Below are 11,286 nucleotides of genomic sequence, written 5' to 3'. Positions count from 1 at the left end.
CCAATTAGATAATCACATAAATCACAAGCCACTTAGGCAACCACAAAATAACAATATTTAAAATGCAAATCACCAATCACTTTGGCAACCACAAAGATAAAAATATGTAAAATACAAACCACCAACCAAACCACTTAGACAACCACATAGATAAAATATTCAAAACACAAGTCATAAGCCACTTAGTCAACCACAAAAATAGTATTATTAAAACACAAATCAAGGTTTGCCGCTAAACACATCACAAAAATCAACTTAGTCATGTTATTATAATTAAAATCAAAACTTTACACCAATTCCCCCAAGACTCATATAGATTTCTTAAAAATCAAAACTTTGAAATGAAATAACACAAAAATCAAAACTTTAAATTAAAGACATCCTAAAAAAATTACTCATGAGATCATAATGAAAATCATAGCTTTATAATTAAGTACACATAAACAACACACAAATAATAACTTTACATCAAATATATGACATCAAACATATTACTCATGTTATAATAATAAAAATCGAAATTTATAATTAAGTTTATCAAAGCAAACATATTACTCATAAAAATAAAATATTATAGTTAAATTCTTTAAGGCAATTAAAAATCAATATTTTTTCTTTTAAGACAACAAGTTTTATATCAATATCTTACAAACTATTAATTTAATATCTAGCCTAACATTGCATGGGGAAAAGCCCTTACCTTAGGCGCTTTCTTTCTTAACACCTCTAAATTTGCACGAGAAATAGCTCACGAGGCAGTAATGAATTCAACACCGATAGATATTGGAATTTACGACTCAGAAAATTATTTTGAGAGTGTACGAATGACAAATAGGTGTGACAACAAGATGCCTAATGGAAACGTATGAACATATAAGCTATTTACGTTGCACTGTTACCATTGATTTCTTGTCTAAAATTGAAGTGCACTTAATTCCAACATTATACTACCAATAATTACTATTTCTTTAATTTTATTAGGTTGTTACAAAGCCAATTGAAATTTATATGTATGAATTAATTTGAATTAACTAATAGAGTTCACCAAATATTGAAGGGTGTCACACACTAATTTTAATTAAATAAATAAATTAGAGATTGTCACATCACCCTTTTAATTTTTTTATCTAATAGTTACGAAACCAAAAATTTCATAGAATTATTTTTGTAGACAATTATAATAAAATTATAATTTTAGTTTAAAAGAGATGAATGCATGAGATACAAAAAGGACAATAGTCTTTTTGTGTCCTCTCTTAATTGCACAAAAAAAACTTATAATTAAATTTATAATCTTCCTTTAAAAAATAAATTAAGGGTGTTTAAAATGAATTAATGCACATTATGTCAAGAAAACACCATGAATTGTCATAAAATCTTGTCATAAAGGAGAGTAAAAGAATGAGTCAAGTCACTAATTTTTGTTTTTATAGAATGGTCCAAAAATATTTTCAAAACACTTATACATAAAGGTTGGTTTCACTAACTCTATAATATCTCCTAAAATAAATACTTATTTGGTTGCAAATAAAACTAACAAACAATATAACTTATATAAACTCTAATTTAATTAAATAATTCAACTAATATTTTATCAACTAAAATAAATCAAGCAAGACAAGAATACCACTCACACATAACAAAATAAAACAAACAAAAAATGTCGATTTATGAAATAATGACATCATAAATAGTCCCCACGTAATTGTCACGTCAAAACAATTAAATAAAAATGAAGATTATAATTATTTAGGTAGAATAAAGTGTGATAAAATTTAATTTAATTTATTTACACATAGAGTAATCATTAATTTAATAATATCAATTACTAAAAAGATACATATATAATATATATTAAAATTTTGGGGTGTTACAATATTTATTTCAAAAATCATATTTTAAATATAGTAATAATTGTTATTCATATTTAATAGTAAAGAAAAATAAATATACTTAAGTTAAAATTAATCTTGCACAATTAATTATAGGTAACCGTTTTTTAACGGATGTCGTAGGGTGCTAATACCTTCCCTACGCATAATCGACTCCCGAACTCAAAATTTGGTTTCAAATACCACATTTTTTTTATTTTTACTATTTTAAGGGTTTCCCAATATTTTCCCTATTTTAAAATAAATTTTGGTGGCGACTCCATTGAATTCGAGAAAAACTCGAAATTTTAGGCCGTGACACCCCAGACTTTTGAGGAACTAACCACCTTGACTCTACAAGCCAAATCTTCCCAAACAACCTGACAACCCCAGACTTTTGAGGAACTAACCACCTTGCCCTACAAGCCAAGTCTTCTCCTGACAACACTAGACTTTTGAGGAACTAACCACCTTGACCCTACAAGCCAAGTCTTCTCCTGACAACCCCAAATTGAAGAAGGAACCAAACCACTACCGGATTGGATACAAAAGATTTGAACTTGAGTAGTTGCTTCTAACAAAGCTGATAATAATAATAATAACTCTCACACTCTATAAAAGAACACTCAGAAAATATTTCTAACCTAAAGAAATGTTTCTCTCTTTGAACTCTAAGATGAATTGAGAACTTTGAGCTTGAGTTCTTCTACTATTTTCTGCTTTTTTATGCTTTTCTCCTTCTTCCTTGAGTGTCTATTTGTAGTGAAAATTTGAGTTTCAATTTAGTCATTGTTTAATTCTGAATGGTATCTTGTTCAGATTGAGTTTGTAAATTCTTCAAATTGATTCTATTTCTATTTTGTATAGATTGAGTTTGTAAATTCTTCAAATAAACTCTTCTTCAATTTATGATCAAATCTTCTTCAAATCTTCATTAAATGTTGATCAAATATTCTTCAAATCTTTTTCAAATTTTAATTAAATGTTGATCAAATATTATTCAAATCTTCATTAAATATTGATCAAATATTTTTCAAATCTTCATTAAATGTTGACCAAATATTTTTCAAATCTTCATTAAATGTTTATCAAATATTCTTTAAATCTTCAATAAATGTTGATCAAATATTCTTCAAATCTTGACCATATCTTCATTTCAACTTGATCAAAGATTTTCTTCAATTATATATATGAATCAAATCTTATTTTAGATTTTCTTGAATTACATGAATCTTCTTTCATATTATTTGAATTCAAATATATTCTTTTCATATTTTAACATCAAAACTCGAAATATAAAACCAACTTGGTTCCAACAAGAACAATTCATGTTTTCAGTCTTAGAACCACATGCTATGTCACAAAATGATCAAAATATTAAAATATAATTTAAGATATTTGTTATTTTTAAAATATCAAATTGGGATTTTGCCTCAATAATTTGTTCATTATATAAGTGCTTTATTAGATGTGACATATCATTGTATCAACTTGCTATGACTGAAATACATAAAACAAGTGGTTACTTACGTGTGGAAACAAAGCAAAAGATACTAAAACACAAAAGTAAAAGTTTATGTGTTCACAAATTTTTCCTAACTTTTTATGTGATGAAGCCTTTTAATTTTGATATTTCCCATTTTTTCCATTGAATTAGAAAATTTAAGAAGAAAGCCATAAGGTCTGCTGCATACTTCATTTCAACCTCTCTTATTTCGATACCGAAAACACTCTGAAGTAAATTTCTTGATCAGAGTTACCAACTCAAAATAACAGATAACAAGTAATAGCGATGAAACATATCAACAATTAAACAAGCATGCATATAAATCATGATATCAAACATTCTAATGCAAATCCCACATGCCAAAGCATATGATTCTAAAATATTGCCTTCTTTCGCAAAGAGTTGTGGGTGAACAATCACATGACACCACTAGCTAGCGAGTCATCAACAACATGACACCACAATGGTGTAGTCTCTCACAGACAAAACATGATTCCATTTCCCTGCAAGGAATAAGGTGGGCCAACAATCCCATGACACCACTTGTGACCCATCACGTTCGCTACTAACAATGAAATGCATGAACATACTCCGAATCTTTCACAATAATTAATATGTCAATGCAATATTAAAAGACTATTTTTAAAACTCATTAAACATTAATAATCTTTAACACCTTTTCATAGAGCCTACTAAAGACAAATATCATCAATTAAATTCATAACACATACCAAACACACATATTATCAGTTATGAACACACAATCACAAATTCAAGCACGAATCCCTTATAAAAGTTCCTCCATGTAAAACTAAAGCTTGGAATGAGCCCTTACGTTGCAAGTTTTCTGTTACAGTAAACATGTCAACTCCTCCAAATCCTCTGGCGCCATAAATACACAACATCTTAAGTTACCAATGAGATTCTCAACACTTCCTAACATAGTGCAAGTTCAATTATCCTTCTCCAAAAACCCTAGGTTTTGTTTCTTCCTAACTAAATACTTTTTAAAAATAATTAGATGACTCCAAACCAACTTACAGTTTAAAAGTTTTGATCAAGCCGCATTTGTATCAACTTAAATTCAAATATGACATTTTTCTAACACCTTAAAACTTACACAAAATCTAGCTCTTTTTCTTTTTGAGATAAACCAAACCGTAATCACATATTTTCAACACAAAAATTAATATATTTTCAAATTTTTCTAAAGAAAATGGTCATGACATATTTGTTTCTTTTCCTTAAAATTATTTTGCGGTACTTACCGGTTAGATCGTCAATTTCTCCTTTAGTAACTGGAACCTAGTAAGTTATGTCAAGGGCTCCACAATCTTAGCAAAACCTTCAATAAACCATTTGTAATAACCAACCAATCCCATGAAACTTCATATATCGATGACTCTATGTGGTTGTTTCTAAGCGAGCACAATTTCTATCTTTGTTGGATCTACAACAATTTCTTTCTTGATTATCACATTCCCCAGGAAATTCACTTCTTCTTGCCAAATATCTCACCTCTCTATATTGGCCTACATTTATTTCTCACGTAGGAATTCTAGAACCTAAAGCAAATGTTCTTCGTGCTCTTCTATGTTCTTCAAATAAATTATAATATCATCAATAAATCCCATGACATAATCATCTAGAAACAGGTTGAAGATCCTCATATTGTCCTATGTTGGTGCATTGGGTACTCTTTGACAAACACCATGTCTTCTATAGTCACATCCATATCTACCTCTACGTTGGCCAATGACAAGAATTCTTGAAGCCCTTCTTTCGATGAAACTTTAAGCTTATTTGAAAACAAATACTTACCAGTGTCTGCCTCGGGAAAAAGTACCAACTTGCAAGCGCAATCCAATAACACATAAAGATACAATATCCAATCCATTCTAAGAATGACCGCAAGGGATTATAGCGGTAAACAAATTAAATTAACCAATAAATATATATTCTGAATAGTTACTTAACATTGCAAACATGCAGTATTTACAATCAAAGTCTTAGGAGGTGTGGAAACCGCTAAATCAACAAGCAAGGGAGACACAAAAAACTTCAAACGATTCACACAATCTAAATAAAGAAAGGAATGGGTTGCCCCTTAATCAAAAAATGCAATTAAGATGTTACCTGCAATCTCACGGTCCCCTTGGATCAAGTTGTTCGATTAAATTCCAGCTTCAACACTCATACAACAAATACAACCCTTAGTAGTAGGACAAATAACTCTTGTCGCATACACTGTTGATTCTGCTTTCAACTCCTTAGAGTCCTTAGCAAAACATGCACAACACAATCAAAGAATGTAACGTGAATCTAACGCAATCAGAATGCAAACAAACACAATCAAGAAAGAACACTACTCAAACCCAACACAATTAGAACGTGAAATTTGAACTCATAATGCAACTGACTCAAGAAAGAGAACTTGAGATCAACATAGCAGATGCATGCGCCATGAATCAGGGCTAGATCGGCGTCGTTGTTGTGGCTAAAAGTGAAGTAACAAACCCTAAAAGGTCAAGCGCTAGTATGAGATATTTCATTAAATTAATCTATTATTTGTTAGTTTTAATTTTTTTGATAATAATTATTTATTCAATTTAATAGATTAGTTCAAATGTAATAGATCAATGTTATTCCATAATGTTAACTTTTAGGATAATATATGTCATATTTTACTTCAAACTTGTTACAAACAGAGTCAACTAAAAATTAATTCAATTTAAACAACATTAGTTTGGATTAGATCGAATTGAAATTTTTAATGGCGTCACCCAAATAGAGTCAAACTGCAAGTATTGTAAAATTTTAATCCAATTTAAACAACATAAATTTGGATCAAATTGAATCAAGAATTTTAAAGGTGTCAACCAAATAGAATCAAACCGCAAACATTTTAATATTTGAATTTGATGTTTTTTGCTTCATAACCGCTACAAGTCGCACCACAAACACTCTTAATGGGTTACATGTTAATTTTTCTAATGGTGTATTTGGTTGGAGGAGTTTGGAGTGTAGAGGACATAAGTAAAATCTTTTTTAAGGTTATTTTTGGTAGATTTGGATGGGAGGAGTTAAAGAAAACAATTTGTAAACTATTAAAATTTCTCAATATCTCTTGGAACTAGTCACAAAATAATTAAAATTTATTTTGTCTCATTTTTCAAATCAAACTTATTTCTAATTACTTCTACTCCCCTCCATTTTAAATATTTTGAAAGTTAAAGAACTCGATATAAATTAGAAGATAGGAGTTAGAAGCCTTTGTGGGAAAGACTTAAAATAAATAAATTTTGACTATTTCATTTGCTAGCCAAACTCCACAGCCAGAGAGTTTGCAATAAGAGCATAAATAGCATCCTCCTTTCAAAATTTTGAAATTAATTTAACTCAGGTGTTACATTTTTAGCAATGATTTAATGTAAATTTATATCATGTCATTCATATAGAAAAATGCATTTATGTCATATTTCTTTTTTGAGCTTATAAAATAAATAATTGGGTTGAAAGGAGAAAAATGTTTATCAATCCATAAAGTCTTCACTACTTTAAATTATGGCATCATTTCATGATTCTAAATTCTTGTTGAAAGAAATTGAAAAAAAAATTGTTTTTGACAACACAAATATATCATACTAATTATAAAAATCTTTAACTCTCCTCTCAATTGATATTATCAAATTAAAATTAACCGTTTTGTTCTTAGCTAAAATCTAAAACTTAATATTTATGTATGAATTAAAAAAACTAATTATCATAGAGTATAAAAAAAATAGTACGTAAATACTTATTAGTTGTTGACAAGAAAAAATATTCAAAAAATATATTGCAAAGGCGCACATCCCAAAGGCGCACATTGCAAAGGCGCACATCCCATAGGCGCACATTGCAAAGGCGCCTTGTATCACCATTCACCAGACAACAGTTCCTTCTATCACCACCACATCTCAAAGGCGCACATTGCTCTCACGCGCCACCAGCAGTTGCATTTAACATCGTCCGAACTGTAAGCCAATCACAATAACTAACCGCAACTCTTTCAAATCAGTTCATTTTTCTTTGTTATAAGCTTAGTTATTAGAATCCATTAATTTCTTTTCTCTTTGGAAACACTTTGTGGGTGTATTTCGTTTCCTCTGTCAATATCAACTCAAAAGTGTTCTCTTCCAAATTAGGTTACTCATTTTTTTACCTTGGCTGCTAAATGAACCATTCGATTAGCTTTTTTGCATTTTTTTTTTCCCTTCATAAGTATATAGAGTTTATTGAACACTAATTACATTTACAATTACTTTACTGTCTTAACATATTACAAGCCCATGTGTGAAAAATGACCGCAAATATTGTCTGATTAAATACCGTTCTTTCGTATTGTCTCTTGTGGAATTTGAAAGACCGTTTTGACCTAAACAAATGATAAAGGACCTTTTTTGAAACTTTAGATTAAGTAAAAGGACCCTTACTGCAGTTTAGTTATTTTGAAACTTTCCTTGATAATGTTATTCACAATATTTACCCTTTGCTTAAATTTTCAGTTTGCTTATGACTCAGTCCAAGAAGAAGGCTGATTGTGGTGATCACACTGATCTAATAACTGACTTACCATGGAATGTCATTGATGGCATCCTAAAATACTTGAACATTCGTGAATTAGTTGGTACTAGTATTCTGTCAAGAAAGTGGAGGTATATGTGGATGTCAGTCCTGCAACTTGAGTTTGACGAAGATTTCTTTTATTATTGCGAGGAGTATTATGAAGGCCCTGAAATTTCGAGAATTATGATGGAAATTCTTATGCTTCATAGTGGGCCACTATATAAGTTCACTCTTTCCTTACCTTCAGACTTCATGCAAATTGATTGCCTTGATGAGCTGATTCTGTTTTTGTCAACAAGTGGCATTAAAGATCTTGAACTTCAGAACCTCGGTTTTAGAACATTATCCTATCAAGTGCCATCTTATGTCTTCTCTTGTCAAGAGTTGACTAGCTTGGATCTTAACGGATTTGAATTGTCAGTTCCGCCTAATTTTGGTGGCCTTAAAAGATTGATTGTCCTTAACTTTCACCTTGTTACATTTGAGTCTGGTGCACTTGAGAAACTTATTCCTGGTTTCCCATTACTTGAAAGGCTCACCATTTCATTCTGTTCTGGTTTGGAATGTATTGATTTATCGGCTCCTACTCTCAAAGTCCTGCGCATAAACTCTGAAGGTAACATCAAGACAATTAGTCTGAAGAATGCAAATAATTTGATTGATTTTTCACTCTTGGATTATCGGGACGAAGACAGTGAGAGTGTTGGCGTATCTTGTTTGATCAAAAGTTTGCCAAAAATTCAGAGACTTGTTATGGAAATATTTTCTTTCTACTATAAGGTTAGAAAGCAACATAACTAAACTTGATCTATTTATTATTTTTCAGTTGGATTAGATTGTGACCCTTATGTTAGTTTGGTAGATTTAATCTAAAATAGAAACATAGTAATTTGTGGACTTGTTCTCTCTAGTTACACATTTTTGCAAGTAGTAATTTTTTTCGCAAGGGGAATATAGGCTTCTAAGCTAAGTTTGTAAAAATGAAACCGAGGTCTAAATGTCTAATGGTACGTATGTTATACATGATGATTTTTATGTTCTTTCTGATGTCAATTTGATTATTTTTCTCACCACTTCTGTCTAGTCTGACCTCAAAATTCGTTCTTTTAAAGACTGTACCTTACTCTTCTATTGCATCTTTGAAAGAGAAACAATGTTGCATTTTGATTGATGGTCCAATTCAATATTTATGTGGAAAGTTGTTTTTTTCTAAATGTTAGTGTACAAGTATATCTCATAGTTCTATTGTTTGTTTGCATAGGTATTGTATGCTGCAGGTGGCATTCGGCAGTCACTGGTAGATTCATTTAGCTCCTTAGAGTATCTACAATTTGTTGGCACAAAATTGTGCGAAAGAGAAGGAGTTTTGTATATTGTTAGTGTATTAACTAATACTCCTAACCTGGTGGAGCTTGTTGTAAAGGTGAACACGAATACCTATGCTTCATAACTTGTCTTTTCATTTTACTATTTTGATTTGATTCATTTTACTTTTTATAATTTAGAATTATGAATATGGTGATTATGATGACGAACAAGAGCCAGACCAGACGAAGGAGTTAGAAAGCAATGGGTGTTGCCTTGGTCAACTTCGTAAAGTGAAGATTGAGATTGGAAGTAGGTTTAAATATTCATTGAATTTGATACGGTTCATACTTGCAAATTCTCCCTTGTTAGAGACTCTAACTTTTAAAGTTGGTATTGGTTTAAAACAAATAGAACTGCCTGCGCAACTAAGCATTTCACGAGACTTGTTATGGATGAAACGGGCATCACAAAAAGCACAAGTCGAGTTCATTCATAGTAAGCAGTAAATTCCTTCATTGTGTATGTGTTTTTATTTAATCTGATAGGGCTTATATATTGGGTTCTACTCTAACTCCATTGAACAATAGATATATTATGTTTAGAAAGAAAATTGCACCCGCTTTTGTATCATTGGAGACATTAGTTTCTAATGAAATATCAAACAATGATGTATTAAAACATTTCTATTTCCACTATGGTTGTTGATGCATTATGTAGCTCTTTTTTATGGTAAATTTATTTTTTTCGAGAGTAGAAAAATATATTGTGGAAATCATAGATGTGTTCAGATGAACATGGTGGAATAATCGTAGTAATGGGTGCTACAATATGGTGGAAGGTTGTGGAATAATCATTAGATTTAGATCCGCCCGTGGCATAGTTGAAGTGATATTTTATTAATTTTAGAGTAATTTTAGTGTTGATACCGTAAAAATGCAATTATTTATTGACTATAGATTAGAGGACTAAAAATAAATATATGAATTTCAAACAAATGATCAAACAAATATATTAAAAAAAAAATAGTAGTTTAAAAATAAAATTAAAATAACAATTTATAATATTGCTAAAAACATTAGAAATATTCTATCATAATCAATAATTCAGCAAAAACATTATCTAACAGAAAAAGAATTAGAATACAATATCAAAATATTGAAAACCAAATAAATTTTGACATAGTTGCTTTTTAATTTATGAAAAGCAAGTTCCATATCAACATTTTCATCTCTCATGTTGATGAAACTTTCTTTCAAATATCACTTATCAATTATTGCAATAGTTAGTAGTATAAACATAATCAGTTACTAATGGAAGTAAAAAAATTTGATACAATATATTTGTAGATATAAACATACTCATTGGTCGGTAATATAAATTTATATATATATGAATGAATAGTATGATGGCATTTAGTTTTAGTATTTGATGTTAACTAACACATATTTTTGAATCAATATTTGTAGACAGACATGTTTAGACATCCTGGCAAGGTCGTCCATAAGAAATTTCGATTTCTAGAATAATATTTAATTGTTACTTTTATCTTGAATTTTTTATATACTTTCTATAATATTCTAATTATGCATTCAAACAATCATATAAAATTTTAAAATTGAAAAATAATTAAATATGTTTTATTTCAAGAGAGATTAAAGTTTTTTATTGAATAATTTTATAGGAATTAAAATTTGTATTGGACTAAACTTTGTTTTTGATGTTAATGTACTTAAAAATCACATACTTTTCTTAGCAACTTCCTCACCAAATCAAACAACTTCCTTCCAAAGATTTGTTGAAATTTAGTTATTGGGTATAACACAGCGGAACATATTAACTATTTAGACTAAGCATATGGAAAATAAATATAATTAATAATTACCACGAAGTATATTTTAATTAAAGTAAACCATGCAAAGTACAATAAATTAACATCAATTGAAAGGAGAACAAAAGAGACAGAGTATGAGTACAAAATTCATTTTAAAATTTCAA

General features: G+C 29.6%; 1 protein-coding gene across 1 annotated transcript; it reads left to right on the top strand.

Annotated features, from left to right (window-relative positions):
- Nucleotides 1-7,198: 7,198 nt before the first annotated feature.
- On the top strand, nt 7,199-10,003 carry LOC101504222 (F-box/FBD/LRR-repeat protein At1g13570-like). Its single transcript, XM_004490258.4, has 5 exons — nt 7,199-7,393; nt 7,923-8,763; nt 9,245-9,406; nt 9,489-9,600; nt 9,703-10,003. Exons 2-5 carry the CDS (start codon nt 7,930-7,932, stop codon nt 9,795-9,797), a joined length of 1,203 nt encoding a protein of 400 aa, XP_004490315.1. The 5' UTR covers nt 7,199-7,393; nt 7,923-7,929; the 3' UTR covers nt 9,798-10,003.
- Nucleotides 10,004-11,286: the final 1,283 nt, after the last annotated feature.

Source organism: Cicer arietinum, chromosome 2 (assembly GCF_000331145.2).
Source record: "Cicer arietinum cultivar CDC Frontier isolate Library 1 chromosome 2, Cicar.CDCFrontier_v2.0, whole genome shotgun sequence".
Classification (NCBI taxonomy): Eukaryota; Viridiplantae; Streptophyta; class Magnoliopsida; order Fabales; family Fabaceae; genus Cicer; species Cicer arietinum.
Note: the sequence above shows the minus strand (reverse complement) of the source record. Positions and strands in the feature narration are given on the sequence as shown.

Coding starts and splice junctions, on each gene's coding strand:
- LOC101504222 (XM_004490258.4), top strand. CDS start 7,930: ATGACTCAGTCCAAGAAGAAGGCTGATTGTGGTGATCACACTGATCTA. Junction 8,764..9,244: donor TATTTTCTTTCTACTATAAG/GTTAGAAAGCAA, acceptor TTGTTTGCATAG/GTATTGTATGCTGCAGGTGG. Junction 9,601..9,702: donor AGTGAAGATTGAGATTGGAA/GTAGGTTTAAAT, acceptor TAAAACAAATAG/AACTGCCTGCGCAACTAAGC.